Source organism: Rhipicephalus microplus, chromosome 3 (genome assembly GCF_043290135.1).
Source record: "Rhipicephalus microplus isolate Deutch F79 chromosome 3, USDA_Rmic, whole genome shotgun sequence".
In the NCBI taxonomy this organism is placed as follows: domain Eukaryota; kingdom Metazoa; phylum Arthropoda; class Arachnida; order Ixodida; family Ixodidae; genus Rhipicephalus; species Rhipicephalus microplus.
In genome coordinates this window covers 170909338-170925218 of record NC_134702.1, presented here as the reverse complement: position 1 = coordinate 170925218, position 15881 = coordinate 170909338, and the positions used below count along the sequence as shown (strand labels likewise).

Here is a 15881-nt window from a genome sequence, read left to right as displayed (position 1 = left end):
ACTGAAAGACTGGCATATCCTAGCAACTTCGAACAACCTTAACCACACGCAAGGAAATCTACCTCTTCTGTACACAGAAGGTATATGCGCCTCCCTACAAAGCGCACAAAGCGAGGATACAGCCGGCACACGATCCGGCACCAGCGGTCAACTTTCACAGGAGAAAAAAAAAAAAAAAACGCCGCCAAGCTGGGCTGCGCGCGGGAGTACAGAGGCTGACGTCACAGCCTACAAAGTGCATTTTTGGGGGGTCACGGCTATTTAATTAGCGCAGCCCAGAGAGAATTATGCAGGCGCCCAGGGAGCCGTCTGTGAAAAGGTGACTTTTTCAAAGGAACGGAGCAACACCTCCTTTCTGTACTGTACCACGGGAGTGCAAATGTCTCGGCAGTGCATTCTTGGGGGTTCACGCATATTAAAGGGAGTATGCAGTGCCCATGGAGTCTTCTGTGAAAAGGTCTTCAAGTAGCGTTAATCCAGTTTGCTGCAGCTGGAGTACAATAATGGGCCTGCATGCACACCAGCTGTAGCGGCGTTCAGAAAACACATGCGCCACGCGGGAGCCGGCGCGTTCATCACACTTCTACATTCTAGCCACTAGTGGATAAGAGAGGAAGAAAACATCGCCCGCCATTCACGCCAGGCAGTCGAAGCAGTCGCAAACGTCTTTTTGGAGCCACTGGCCACTTCTGTGTGCGTGCACAGGATTGCGGCAGCAAAATGAAAAGACACTCTGCAACAACGAAGCAAAGGAGTCTTGCGTCTTACTCCAAGAAAGTTCGAACCGATGAAGCGGACGGAGAAGAACCGCCTCCTTCGAAGGATAAAACTTCGCCCTCCTCAGCACTGGTGGAAAGCCAAGCGCGTCCGAACTTCTGTAGCGACTCGGGAGAATGCACCGGTTTATATGAATCACCTGAGAACGAACACAAGCAGGACACCCATGCGCCGCCGGGAAATGATGGTGGCCGCAGTGCAACTCCAAGTGATCTTTGTTCTACAGTCAACGTTGGGCAAAGTGACGCCTTTACCACTGGGCAATGCCCAAGGAAGGTGAGTGGCATGGCACCTACACATTCTGGTTCGCCTCCCCTCTGTGCGACGAGTGCGAATATTTTCGACTTGGGACTGTTTGTCTCGAAAAGCAATAATGTAAATGATCCAGAGACGATGGAGAAGCTGCTGCTCAATCCGTCGACCCCTCCGGCTAACTATAATTATCCAGCCACAGGGAAAAGAAATCTGAAGTTCCAACCTCACTGGGTAGATCCTTACCCATGGCTTGTTTATTCAGAGAAGCTTCAAGGAGCATTATGCAAATATTGCGTAGTCTTCGCAAGCGAGTGTGCAGGAAAAGGGGAGCACCAGCGCTTGTGCTGTTTTGTAACTAAGGAGTTCACTAATTACAAGAAAGCCATGGACGCCTTTAAGAGCCACGCATCCAGCAGTTATCACGCCATGTCAAAACGCTATCGGATAACTTTTTAGCAGTCCGGTCCCGCTCACAGCATGACATCTTAACACAACTTGACCACGGCCTTAAAAAGCAGGCGGAAGAAAACCGCAAGAACTTGCTGCCAATAATAGAAACAATCATTTTCTGTGGCAGGCAAGAAGTACCGCTTCGCGACACAGACGACTCTTGTCCGATAATTATGTCTGAAGTGCTGCCATTCAAAAATGATGGAAATTTCCGCGCACTGCTTAGCATGAGAGCAAAATGTGGAGATGCCGCCTTGAGAGCTCACATGGAAACATCTCCGGCGAATGCGCTGTACACGAGCCCAAAAATTCAAAATGAGTTGATCACCCTCTGTGGTAAAAGCATACAAAGAAAGATAGTGGAAATGTCAACTCATGTTCGTGTTTTTCAGTTCTAGCTGACGAGGCCACTGATATATCTCGCACCGCCCACATTTCCCTATGTGTAAGGTACGTTGGACACGACACGTCGGGAGTGCCCATTCTTAAAGAAGATTTTGTAGATTTCGTTCCCGTGTACGATCTCACTGGCAAGGCGCTGGCGAGCACAATCCTGAACAGCTTTAGAGGTCATGGCTTTGACCTGAACCTACTTTTCGGGCAAGGATACGACGGCGCGGCATCAATGAGCGGCCACCTTAACGGTGTTCAAGCCTTCATTCGTCAAACAGCGCCCAAAGCGTTGTACGTGCATTGTAGCGCCCACTCGTTGAACCTTGCTCTGCTTCACGCATGCAAACTCCCCAGCATCCGCAACTGTTTGGGAACTGTATCCTCAACCTGTACTTTTGTGAGGGCTTCGCCACAGAGGACGAACCAACTGCGAGACAAAGTAGAAGATTTAACACAAGAAAAAAGAAAATCAGTTCTCTCCTTTTGCCAAACAAGGTGGGTAGAGAGTCACGATGCACTTCAGCGTTTCCTTGAACTGTACGTGCCTATTGTACAATTCCTCGAATATTTGGAAGAAGAGGCCGCGTCATCTAATACTTCATCGAAAGCTTCTCAACTGCTCAATGCCATTACGAAGCCCGAGTTTGTCGTTTCGCTTCATATCTGCAGCGACCTTTTCTCTTTGACACTGCCACTTTGCAAGTTTCTTCAAAAAATTGACTGTGACTTGGCTCAAGCGTGCGATCACGTAAAGAATGTTATAGACGTTCTTTCCACAAAAAGGGCTAGTGCGGAAACGGAATTTAATAAGATTTTTCTGAAGTCGCTCTCTTTGCTGAAGATCACAAATGTTGAGATGGCCTTACCACGCATCACTGGAAGGCAGATGCAAAGAAGCAACGTACCTTCTGCTACTCCCGGAGAGTACTACCGGAGGAATGTGTATTTGCCTTTGCTGGCTGACTTCGAAAATCAATTAAGAGACCGGTTCGATGCCCATAAGAAGGTCGTGCTTGGCCTTAACATGCTGCTGCCGAAATTCTGCGCATCGGCTAGCCTTTCTGATATTGATGATGCAGTGCAGCTTTACCTTGGCGACATTCCTTCGGCTAATGTCATCGAAGCAGACAGAGTTCACGCTGTGGATGAAAAAATGCTGCCAAATCGAAGAAAAGAATCGCCCAGCTTGTGCTTTACAGGCCTTAGAGATGTGCAACCGCGACTTTTTTCCGAACATCCACAGCCTACTTTCTATCCTGGCGACTTTACCCGTGTCGACGTCGACCCCGGAACGGACTTTTTCCACACTGAGAAGGCTGAAGAGCTACCTTCGAAATCATATGAACAACGACAGATTGACCGGACTAGCACTACTAGCATCCATCGAGAACTTCAAGTGACCCCAGAAGAAGTCCTCACAGAATTTTGCAAGTTGCCGAGAAGGAAAAACTTCCTCGTTTAAACTTCCCTCTATGTTTCAAGAGTCGATTAAAAGCTAAACCCAGCTAGCCCAAGCTTCAACCCTTCTATCCTTTCGCAATTACGAGGAAACTATCCAGCAAGCAGAATGTGCGAACGGTAACAAGATCGGAATGTCGGGCGACTTGTTTGTTTGCTTGCATACATGCTGTCACGGACTGCCATTTTTGCGACCCGGCGTAACGGCAAATTAACGGGCGCGGCACTCCCCCACTGACCGGTGGAACCGTTCGCTCATGAAAAGACTGGCCTTTAGTGCAGGGAAGTACTGAATGGGGTGTTGTTCTTCAAACGTTAGTCGCCGATGTTTGATCGTTTGCACCTACGGCGGCGTCGACAGGGTAGTCAAAGGCCGCGATGCACCCCGAACTAGCTGTAGACTGCAAGACGCACCGGCTGAAACCAAGGAAACTGACCATTCCCACGGGCAAAACTGCTTGTGGACAAGCCGTGTGAGAGAACCCCAACAGGTTGTCACTCTCGCTCAGTTGAGAACCCTTTCCTAATTAAAAAGGGACGTGGTCAATATATTTTTAGGGTGGAGTTTCTAACAATGAAACGTGCATGATTGGACCCATGAGAGGTCTCTTTTCCCCCAGGACGAGAATCAGGGGAGGTCGATTTAAGAGCAGGATTTCGCCTTGCTAAGCAGTCTAGTTGCTGACCAACATGGTGTAGAAGGAGATCAAGAAGTATCCCTTAAGTGGTTGTGGCTCCGTGTCGGCTGGCCACCTAAACTTAGCCATTCGTCTAGTTGTGACGCGAAATTAACGTCTGTAACGTAGGCATCGGTACTTGAATCTCGAGTAAGCTCAACCTGCCCGAGATCAGCTTCAAGCACTAGCCTCCCGGAAACACCAGCGCTGCAACACCGCCGACATCGCAGTTGTGCCAGAACTCTGACTTCTCGCATCCGATCGTCGTGGACTCAACGCTGCCGGTCATCACAGGTATCCCTTCACCTGTTTATACCTTCGGACTTTCTTATCTGTAGTTTTATTGTTGGTTAGTTTTGTGTAGTTTGTAATATTTCTCTCTTGTAAGCTGATTTATTGATTTTATATGTATTTTGTTAGTTGGTATTAAGTGTTGTACTAGATTCCTCTGCAATATTCCTAGATTCCTCTGCAGTGCTGCAATATCATTAGAGTTTTGGTTTTCCCCACATACGTCTCTGATCTCTTCACTGTCTGTGCTTACGTACGGAACGACCTAACCTGCTGCCATTCCCGTCGCCGACTTCGCGCTGGCGACGCTAGAGTGGCAGCTTGTAACACATACATACCGTTTTTGTACCGCGGTTACATTGTGTTACTTCATCAGGAGCCGTTGGTCGCGGTGTCCCCGGCTTTGATGGTGCTATTGTCCAAACTTATTTCTTGCTTTAACCAGAATTTGAGGTTGACATACCAATTTCTTTATTTGGGTACAAATAATTTTATAAGTACCATCGAATTATTACAAGTAAGCGATGTACTTGTTTTATTCATAAAAATAAGCCAGTATAAATCTTAAAAAATGGCAGCCGTTCTACACGCAAACCCCCCCTAAAAAAAATTCCTGGGTATGGCCCTGCGATAGACCAATCTTTGAAACTCTATTCACACTGGACGGGTTTTTAAAAATTTTGCCGTGTTGTATTTGTGAGGTAATAAGCTCTAACATGTCTTTATTGGTGCAAGGGAACCGAACATACTCCCGTCACTCAACAGTGGTACGTGCAGCAGCCGCCACCTGTGGTGTGGCGCTAAGGAGCACGCCTGTACGAGAACCGACAGCACCGCGAGATCCTGGCGTTGGCAGTTCCCAGCGCTCGCATGATGGTGATCTCCAGCTGCTGCATCAGCGAGTCACCCATCTCCATCAGTTCCTCGATGTTCCTCATTAGCTCGCTGTCGTCGTTCTCCGCATCGGACGGCAACTCGTCGTCCTCTGCTCCGTCGCGCCTCTGTTTTTGATTACGTGGGTAGCAGAGGTACGCAGTAAGTACGCAGGTGTTAAGGTCACTCAATGCTGTTATGCTATAAAAACGAGTCCTTTGCTTGACACTTCATCCATGTTGTATACCAACAGAAAATATATTCATACTCATATTGAGGATAGAATTAACGCACGGAGACATTTCCATCACAGTTTCTCTCTGCATGTGTCTTCATTTCGCTTATAACAAGAATAAAGTGTCAATCAAGTGTCTCTGAACCCGTACCTTTGACAAAAAGCAATGAAAGATCAAGCATCCAGATGACGCGTCAATAATCTCACCCCGCAGACATGATAAAAGCAACCTGGCGCCATGCTACAAGTGCTTCCTAAAATGTCTGCGAAAAAAAAAAAGGTCGTAAGCCACTTAAAAATCAATATAATGATATGATATATCTGTATTGCAGTTGATTGGGTCACGAATCAACTGCCACAAAAATCGCTCGAATCCGACGAGAATCGAGTGGAGCTTCATGGGCCGGCTGTCGCACGCTTCAAGCACGTACTCTCTTATCGTCCAGACGAGCGCGCTTGATGCCACACAGGAAGGGATGACACGGGGGCCAGAAGATACGTCCCCGCGCGTCAAAAAACGCAAAAAAACACCATCGCGCTTTCTGGTGCGGGCAAGTGTTTCGTGCGGCAAGAAGTCTATCTCATCCAAACCAACACCTCCTAAATATTGTTGTAGGAGGTGTTGTAGGAGAATTTAGTAGGAGAATTTTAGAAGGTGGTGTCCAAACCACGACCTCCTCTATAAACTTACGACCTGCTCATGCCGCCGCTCCCCGTGTCGCCGGTTTTGCTTTTGCTTGTTTAGTTTTTTTTTAGTTCTCGAAAGTGCCGCAGCACGCCTTGGCGCTACAACTAACCCCCACTGCTGCAGCCGCCAAGCCGCTGTTCTGCTTGGTGCGTGCGTGCGTTCGCATGATCTTGTGGCACTCGAAGGCTATCGCCGCTATCGCTTGTCACCAGTAGTCTGCGCAGTCAGGAGCGTTAGATAACGACAGCAGCAGCACCATTCCCGCAATGGTGTACTGCTGCGTTCCTTTTTGCAAGTCGAACGATCGGCGGTCAACTGGGATATCGTTTCACGAGTTCCCCGTCACCCAGATTTGACAGGAGTGGTTGAAGAAGATCTCTCGACAGGCTGAAGGTAAGGCACTGAAAGTGCTGTATTGCATGCACTGCAAGATCTGACTAGTGGAATGCAGTTCAAAACTTTTTTGCGCGCTATGTATGCTGCTCAGCGTTGTTGGCTGGTGTCTAGAAACACAAGTGCTGTTTGTGGGATTCGTGGACGCCGATCGTGTACACAGCCCATCAGGCCCTCAGCCAGGGAAAGGGGGGGGGAGGGCACGTAATTCTGTTGAACTATGTGTTTTTACCAAAAATAAATAATAAAAATAGGCGTTTTTCTCAAATAGTCAAGGTTTTCAGCAAGTGCCCCCCGCCACGAAAAAATTTCCTGGCTAAGGGGCTGCAGCCCATGCTACATTTTTCCTTTGTTGTACTGTCCTTTGTTGCCGCAAGACTCCGTGCACGTGGCCGTGTCAGGGATAGAGCACTTACTTTCAACTATTCCGCTCTGATGCACATCGGTGTTGCTTTGTTGAGAAATTTGTTTTATTTATTACACTATTGTTTTGCGCTGGCGTTGTTTTATAACAAAATTAAGGGAAATAGGCGCAAATGGATCTGCCCTGAACTGATGCAGCTGCTAGTAAATTGAAATGGTAAGAGATTCAACTAGTGAATATACTAGAGATCCTTTTCTGTCACGTTGTGAAGGTTACTAAAAGGCTAATTCTTAATCGATTGCCTACTATCTGATAATTCTGGTGCGGTCTTAAATACAATATTTGTAGGACCAGGAAAACAGCCATGGGAGCCGAGCGACCGCAGCAAGGTATGCAGCTTGCATTTCAAGCCAGAAGATTACAGAGAAGGCCTGAAGCTGCGCAAACTAAAACCAGATGCCATACCTTCAATATTCCCGAGCTACCCAGGGTATATGCAGGAACCATCCCGAAAAGAGCGACAGCCTGTGAAAAGGTGTGCTGTGCCAGGGCTGTCACCAGACAAGCCTCATGCAGAAGCAAAGAAAAATAGGTAAGCTTTTTTTGTGTAATTAGTGTTTGTTTAGCCACGCCCAAATTTCTTCTAATACATGCTTCATCCTGTAACACGTCGAAATTCTTAATGTTGCAGGCCAGACATGCCCTCTCCTTATAGGTACCCGTCTGAGAAGATTGATGAGCAGGAAGACAATTGTGTGGCTGGCAGCAGTACCGCACATCAGGAGGATGAAATGCTGACAGAACCCTGCAGTGAACCCTCCTCTCTGCCTTTAATTTTGCCTGCACCTGAATCTTCTTTCTGCTTGCCTAAAACATATCAGATGCCCAAACATGGCAAAACTGTCCAGTGCCAGACAAGTCCATCAAAGGCAACCAGACCACGTGGAATGCAGACTAGGCTTTCACTGTCCCGAATGACCAATCTCCCGAGGAAAGTGCAAAACCTTACCCGGAAGTGTCAAAGGCTTCAGAAAAAGCAGCATCACCTACAGGAAGAGCTCTCCACTCTGAGGCAGGAGGCAAAAAAGGCGTCCTTGTCGATGAAGAGAACAAACGTCGAAATCCTCCAGGTGTGAACTTATCTCTTTTTGAACATTAAAAAAAAAATCTCACTACCTGCTTATATCATACTTGCAGCAAAAGGTGGAGGAGAGCAACGAAAAAGCTCTGTTCCTTCAAGACCAGCTTGCTTTTCTGGGCAAAAAGAAAGGGCTATGGCGTGAGGAGACAGTGCGCAAGAGGTATTGCTGATCACACTGTTAATGTTTTTGTGCACTAATAAATTGCATTTTGCAGGTATCAACATTTTCGTTGCAGATTAGATTTTCCTGTACTGGTATCTGATGCTTAAAAAGCAATGTTTGGACAAGCATATTATTTACTACTGTTGCTGCAGTGTACCATTGTTCTGGGAATAAAACATTTGTTTGAACCATAAGCTTACTTGTCTGTTTCTTGCCATTTTACAGTGTGAATACAGCCACTTACAAATGGAAAATTCACATTTTTAGCACTGAGCAAGCAACTTATGCACATTTGTAGCGGTCATAAGGGACTTCTAAGCATTTTATTGTAAGGGTGAAGGCATCAGGTGAAATAAAATTTTGTTCTTCAATCCCATGCCACAGAGGCTTTTGATGTGTGTCGGTACAGCATGCATCACAGGCATGTTGTGAACGAAACAATTGGCAGCTGAAGCATCAGGAATAGTACATTATTGGTGGGTAATACCATGTGGGTTAATGCTAAAAGTTCGTGGAATAGAATAGGGACAGTGCAAAGTGATTTAGCTAGTTAGAACTCATGCTTTAGATTATAAATAAAACTCTCGTTTCTATACAACGTTATTCCCATGAGGGAAACGGAGCACGCTAGAGCTGTTGCCTCGTAATGCTTTGTATGTGGATGCTCCAGTAAAGGCGTGGGCGCACCGCCGATGTGAGACACGCGGAAATGCTAGCGACGCTCGAACAGAGGCCATAACTTCAATAAACTGTGTCTGATAATATATGTATGTACGAGAAATTGCTGTAACGTTGCGATAATCCGCCGGTTTTGTCGCACGCTTCCATCGTTAGACGTTCGCTAGACCCAAAGCACCCAGACGATAGCACAACTGCGCCCCTCTGTCGTCATCCGTGCACAGTATGACAACGATATGCTTGAAGGGCGACGTTCAGGTCATAAAAACTTACACGGGTTATCGCATGCGTCGCTCGTACCGTATGTCGTCTTCATTTACGTCGTAGACACGTCGGTTTCAAGTTTCAACTTGTTACATGCAAGATCGCACCGGCTCGCCCACGAACGAATTATGTTTGCGGCTGCCAGACAGCGGTTAGGTGGGGCGCCGCCGCTTAAAATAAAGCGAGGAAATAAGACTTACGTTCTCTGGGTTATGTGTCGCATATTGCTTTCGTTTGCCTGCACTTAGATGGGGACGCAAAAGCGCTCGCGCAAAGATTGAGGTCCGGTAACGAGCATCCCGAAGCCATCCACCACGGTGCTTCTCACAACCAGAATGTTGCTTCGAGACGTTAAATCAGTGGATTGCTCGATCCACGCGTTAGAAACTAGAACAATGAGAGGAACGCGCACACACGAGTGCACCACGACGGTCGTGCGTCGTCTGCTATGGGGGTAAGTGGTGGCGGCATCTGACGGTACTTCCGGTCCCTACACGCCAATTTTTAGCTCCATACGCCTCCGTAGGGATGGCGCCGGTGAGCAGGTCGTAAGTTTATAGAGGAGGTCGTGGTCCAAACGCGGCTCCTAATGTAGGTCAGCTATCGACCAATAGCAGCAGTCTGCTGTTTGACGACATATGGTGCTCCGCCCACTGACGTGAGTGGGGCCTCTTTGTGGAGAGAAGGCATTCGAGTAAGTGGTGACTTCGTGCTCTGCTCGTAAGCCTGCGTGCCGCGCATGGCTAAAAAATTTGGCTGAATTGTTCAATAAATTATTTCTCTCCACAACTCTGTAAAAACTGTGTGGGCCCATAACAATACGGTGTAGTGGGTTCAAGATGTAAAAATTTAGAATGACACTTAAGACAAACTCAACTAAAGAGTTATGTAATGAATAAAGGATGATCTGCAGAAACAAATAATACAGTACTATAAATAGCCACACAAAAAAAACTGAAAAGGAACGCTATAACACATACAATAACAAACAAGAACAAAAACACCTATATATATATATATATATATATATATATATATATATATATATATACGCAAAAAAATTTTAATTAGTAGTCAGATTGAACAGGACATGTCATAACTAGATCAGTTGTTTCTTTACATAGGGTCACCTTGGGTTCTCTCACAGTTCCCTAAATCCACGCGTACGCTCGCCGTTGAGCTGATCGGCTGAGATGTTGAACCGCATGCCCAGCTCAAGCACGCAGTTTGAATTCCTTGCAACATGGGGGCGAGACACAAGAGCGATCGTCCGCTTAACTTTAGGTTCTCGCTAGTGAACTTGCTTGTGCCAGTTGGTATCATATTGCGCTCCGCTTAGAAGACGAACAACCGCACGCACGAACATATAGTTCAATGTTGTGGTTCTTCGTATTCTAGTCTTGGTCCTCTAAGCATTGTGCTTAATAATTTTCGTTAGAGGTCAAGGTTACAACGTGATACGCGTCTAGTACTGCGGCGTGTCCCATGATTGTATCGTAAACTTGGCACGTGAAGCAGGAGACAGTATTATCGAATCTTAATTAGTTCGTTGGCATTCCTGCGTTTCGCCTCCATCGAAATGGGGCTTCCGAGGCCGGGAATCAAACCTTCACAGCGCAACACCGGGTCGACGTACTCGACGGTAGCAGTAAGCGCATGAAGCATGCGTGTATATCACACGACGTCGCCGCACTCAGACCGACATCGAAGTGAAACGCTTTTTCGAGAACATGCGGGAGTGCCCACCTGCACCACTAATGTAACACAGGAATTCCGAGAGCATGCAGCAGGCTTACGTTGTTCTCCTCCGACTCCTCCTCGTCCTCGTACTCTTCTTCGCTCTCCAGCTTCTGCCCTCCAAGGCTGCTCAGCTCGTACCCTGTCTGGGTGATCACTCCCGTGAGGGACTCCGTGTGCCCTGCGCCATGCAACCGTGTGGCAGTGCGCTCACTCCGCTGTATAATCGCCTTTGATCGTGATTGAAAATGAGCCGACACGGGTGTTTTTTTTTTAATGATACGGGCACTAAGAATGCTCCAGGACATGGACCTACGGCAGCGTACAAAACATTTGCTCAATTAATAAATGCAGCGCAGAAGACACAGAGAACACAAACACAGCGCTGTCCTTTCTGCGCCTTTCCCGTTACGGCGAATAACGGAATATAACCAACTTGCCCAGCAAGACAGCCTTCTGAGGTTCAGTGTTGCTCAACTACAATTTTCTTGCGATTTCGTGGAAGCTTCGAGCTAATATAAATTAAAAAAGAACTACAGGTGACTAATGTTCCAGCACTTTGATGACCCCATGTATGCGTGTTTGTGTGCGCACGTGTGTATGTAACAAAACAGATGAATAAGTGTACACTTAGCGGTTGAAGGGTGAACTAAGGGCCAGATTTCGCTATCGCGTTCAACTCTTAAAGGCGAAGCTTAAGGGTCCCCCAATTTTTCGCATCGAAGCTGTTCAAGCGGAAGCAGTTTTGCTTTCGACCTACCGAAGGAGGTTGAGGAGGAGGGAAGAGATTAAAGCATAGCGAAATGAGAAAACTCCAACCAACAATTTTATTTTAGAAAAAAAAAAAACGTCGTTTCAGAGCCGGACCGTCTTTTACAGACCTCTTCCGTGTTTGTAAACAAGGGTAGTTGCCGTCGGCATACTTGGACGCCCTCGCATCGAAGTCGCGGTGCATACATGTTCCGCCCAGCCCGAAGCCCGCCACCGCCCGACGAGCTGTTGTTCGGTGGCAGCTTTGAAGCAGCTGCTGTGTCAGTTGTCACGTGATCATAGAGGGTGGTGACGAGCTTTGGGTTGGGCAGAGCTATACACGCCGTGACGTCGCTACAAGTGCCCCTGTACATCGACTATATACAAACATGGAGCGCTGGTTAAGGCGAGGATAAAGGAAATGAGGAAAGTAATGGTTAGATCATGACATAGCCTTGTACATTAGCAAGAAGGTGGAAAAGGTATGTGAGGGTGCGGGGAACTGATGTTAGGGATAAGAAGGAATAAAGAGTACAATATATAGTGAAAGAAAGAAGTTGCTTGCGAGCTCCACCATTTGCTTGCACTTCATAGGCGTGGGGGTGGTTTTTATTTGGAGGGGGGGGAGGTTGCATAGTCTGGTCGTCTATTAATGCCACCCTTTACGTTTAGCTTTGGTTAATTGTTCAGTTAATTCAGTGGTCAGACAGCGCTTGGGTCACATACTTTCTTGCAGTCCTGCGTCTTGATTGCGCTGACGATCATGCGTGCATTAAACTCGCCTGATTTGTAACCTGATTACTATATGTAGTTATTATATAAGTACATCACGCGCTTGTGAAAAAATTTAGACCCCTGAATATGGTCTTCAGCATGTTTTAAACATGACACACGGCCAGTGCGTAAAGCAGCTTACAACGCGTATATCGGAATAGTGAGGCATAGAAGCGCGAACTAAAACTGAATAGATGTTTAGGGGAAAATTGAGGCTCTACGCGGGGGAATTGTTCAATGATTTCTGATCGCAACGTAGCACACGTTGAAACGTTGGACATATCGCTGATAAGCAGAAAACTGCCTTTCGCTTCAAGCTCGAGTCGATATACACATGCACGCTTGAGTGGTGATGAGGCGTGATTGCAGTAATGTTTGTTCAAGTTACCCTCCTGCTCGTAGTCGGAGTCCGAGTCCATGCTGAGCCACGAGTCGGAGCTCCAATCGTCATCGTATTCGCCATCGTCGAGCTCGTCGAACTCAATCAGCGTCGCATCCGGGATTTCGTCCTCCTGCGATCGTTCGACACCTTATTATGGACTTTTTTCTTTCTGAATGCGATATGCATAAAGAATTATATCATCTCCCGCTGAAGGGAACCATGAGTAGCATGTGAAGCAGCGCATGTGTCCACCTAAATGTTCCGTTCGTCACGGGAACCTTGCTCGATGTTAACGCGTCTTTACGAATGGAGCACATCATGAATTCAACGTAGTCTCTGTTGCTGTTACTCGTCCCGAACTCTCGTTGCAGCATGCCACGCCCCGCGGGAGCACGTGGGTTCATCACGCGTCTGCAGAGTCTCGTTACCCGACGTGGTCACATGATTGCTGAGAGAGTGTAAGGGCAGAGGCCACAAGCTCTTACACAGCCAGTTACGCAGGCCGCCACGCGTTAGCGCCTGCCAGTGCGTTCGTGCTAGGATACGACGCGTTGGTTCATCGCGCGTCTGCAGAGTGTCGTTCCCCGACGCCGTCACATGATTGTGGAGAGAGGGTAAGAAGTCATAGCCTCCTATATTTCCCTTGCCTGCCGGATGAGCGTAAAACGCGGCGCTACCTACGTATTTACTGTAAGAGGTGAGGGTCTTTGTACTTGGCCTTTGAGATCAGCAATTTTGGCGTTTGCTCATTTTAAAGGCTATGCCTTGTATTGAAGGGGTTGCCTGCTGAATGAGCGCAAAACACCTGTCACCTATAACGGCGGCACTTACGTAGGGTTAATTATAATTACGTTTACGCCTTTTTAAAACTTTTTAACGTTATTTTTGTTGCATATAAGCTCCAGAAACGCAAAAACTTATTTGAAGACACCCCTACTTAAGTGGCGCCACCACCATTTAGTTCCGACGACGATCGCTTTCCAAGTGACCGCCAATAATCTGGCAGCCAAGGGAAATCTAGAAGGCTATGAAGGGGTGGAGGCCACAGCCCCTGACACAGGCCAAAACGCGCTTCACGTGAGCGCGCGTTCTCGCAGTGCTTGGGCCAACTGTTGCGCATGCGCAGTAAGGATAGTCATGCGGCAGATCACCAGATTTGATTTCGCCGAAGGCTGCTTCGTATCTGAAAAAAATTGAAACACCGCCACACCCTCGTCAAGCTTCTCTAAATGCTATAGCTCTGGCAACTCTACTAGTGGTCGATGTGAATGTGTGTAAACACTTCAGTATCACTCGAAACTTAAAGCATGAAAAAAACCCAGGGGTGGTGGAACCCCCTCAACTCTCCCCTAGTTACAGCCGTGCCTGAAATGATGAGGATCAGCAAAACCCCGTTGATGGTCGCACAGCTTGATTGATTGATTGATATGTGGGGTTTAACGTCCCAAAACCACCATATGGTTATGAGAGACGCCGTAGTGGAGGGCTCCGGAAATTTCGACCACCTGGGGTTCTTTAACGTGCACCCAAAGCTGAGCACACGGGCCTACAACGTTTCCGCCTCCATCGGAAATGCAGCCGCCGCAGACGGGATTCGAACCCGCGACCTGCGGGTCAGCAGCCGAGTACCTTAGCCACTAGACCACCGCGGCGGGGCCAGCTTGATTCAATAATGTGTTGTCATCGTAACATAATGGAAGAAAGTTTCGTTATAACTGCTCGGCGGCGTAGTGTAATCAATTGAAGTTCAGTTATGCAGACCTCGCCGTAATATAATAGTAACTCTTGGGGTTTAACATGCTAAAAGTACAATATACTTATGAGGGTAGCCAAAGTGGAGGGCTTCGGACATTTCGACTACCTGAGGTCCTTTAACGCACTAAAAGCTAAGCACACGGACCTCAAGTATTTTCGCGATCATGGAAAATGCAGTTGCCGTGGTCGGAATTCGATCCCGTGGCCTTCAGGTCAACAGTGCGCTGACCGAAGCCTTCGCCCAGAAGGTATCGGGCCTTCGGGGCGAAGGACTCCCTCAAGCCATTCAAATGGCTTTTCCCTTCTCCTCCTATCACACTGTTTTGTGATCAAACAATCAAAATCGTCTCTTCTATTATATTCGGTACGCATGCTGTAGCAAAGCCTAGCTCGGGTGTTGTGCCGCTAAGCTCAAACACGTGGGTTCTAAACCCGGCCTCTGCGGCAGAATTTCTACGGGAGCGCAATGAGAGAAAATCCTCACAATAATATCGTGATTTAGGCGCACGGAATCCCAGAATTTACTTTAAGCTACGGAATACACTCGAGAATAGCCTATATCTGAGGCTATGCGGCACTCACGAAGTCGTTGTAGTCTGGCATGGTGAGTCGACTGTAGAAGCAAGGACGTTGACGGGGAACGAGAAGGCGGAGTCTAGACTCGGACGTGAACACACTTCGAGCGTCGGAGGTTTCTGTGGCCACCGATGGAACGACGGCACGCGCACTCACGAGAGCGCGTGTCTCCGCCAGGATGGCTCATGCCCACTACACTGGCCAGGAAGTAAGAAGACGCCCTGAGAGTAATAATGAAACTGATAGGTTGACTAAATAATCTGTGTTATTATTCTAACGTGTCTACAACTATATTACACACAAAAATCAGAGTATTGCTTCAAATTAGGAATAAATTCTTTTCTTTAGTTAAATAATTATATGCATTAAAATGAGAACCAGAGTTTCTTAGGACATCTGTAGTATTTCTGTTATATAACCTACATAATTTTAAAACTGCACATTATTTTATAAAACCACTCAATTATTGGTCGATCCCCTACAGTGGTTATGCGCCACGGGCAATCTGTGGAGAAAAATTGCAGCATATCCACCGAGTAAATGATGGAGAGGGGGCGAAGCATCCGTCCGTCCATTCGTTCTTGCTTCCATCCGTCCATGCGTGCGTCTGTGTGGCCGCCCGTGCATCCATCCGCCCGTCCGTGCGTGCGTCTGTTCGTGCGTCCGCACGTCCATCTGTGCGTCTGTCCCTGCATCCGCTCCTAGCTGCATCCGTCCATTCGTCCGTGCAGCCATCAATGAATGCGTCCGTCCATGCATCTGTCTGTGTGTCCGTTCGTCCACCTATTCAACACTCCAAGTACCACC

At 47.5% G+C, this 15881-nt stretch overlaps 3 protein-coding genes across 8 annotated transcripts in view; 2 read left to right on the top strand and 1 right to left on the bottom strand.

Moving 5' to 3' along the window:
* Positions 1-4553: 4553 nt before the first annotated feature.
* On the bottom strand, positions 4554-15297 carry LOC142804023 (uncharacterized). The gene is made up of 4 exons (XM_075890508.1): positions 15081-15297; positions 12750-12873; positions 10897-11018; positions 4554-5302 (listed from the first exon to the last, which is right to left on the bottom strand). Exons 1-4 carry the CDS (start codon positions 15099-15101, stop codon positions 5102-5104), a joined length of 468 nt encoding a protein of 155 aa, XP_075746623.1. The 5' UTR covers positions 15102-15297; the 3' UTR covers positions 4554-5101.
* Positions 5197-15881, top strand: part of LOC119168574 (neurofibromin 1) — a 237568-nt gene continuing 226883 nt past the window's right edge. For all 6 annotated transcript variants that reach the window (XM_075890506.1, XM_075890501.1, XM_075890504.1 and 3 more), the window contains exon 1: positions 5197-5329. The gene's annotated coding sequence lies outside the window, so the exon portion shown is untranslated. The remainder of the gene's footprint in view (positions 5330-15881) is intronic.
* LOC142804022 (uncharacterized) lies at positions 6338-8352 on the top strand. The gene is made up of 5 exons (XM_075890507.1): positions 6338-6490; positions 7203-7446; positions 7546-7984; positions 8052-8155; positions 8211-8352. Exons 2-5 carry the CDS (start codon positions 7349-7351, stop codon positions 8263-8265), a joined length of 696 nt encoding a protein of 231 aa, XP_075746622.1. The 5' UTR covers positions 6338-6490; positions 7203-7348; the 3' UTR covers positions 8266-8352.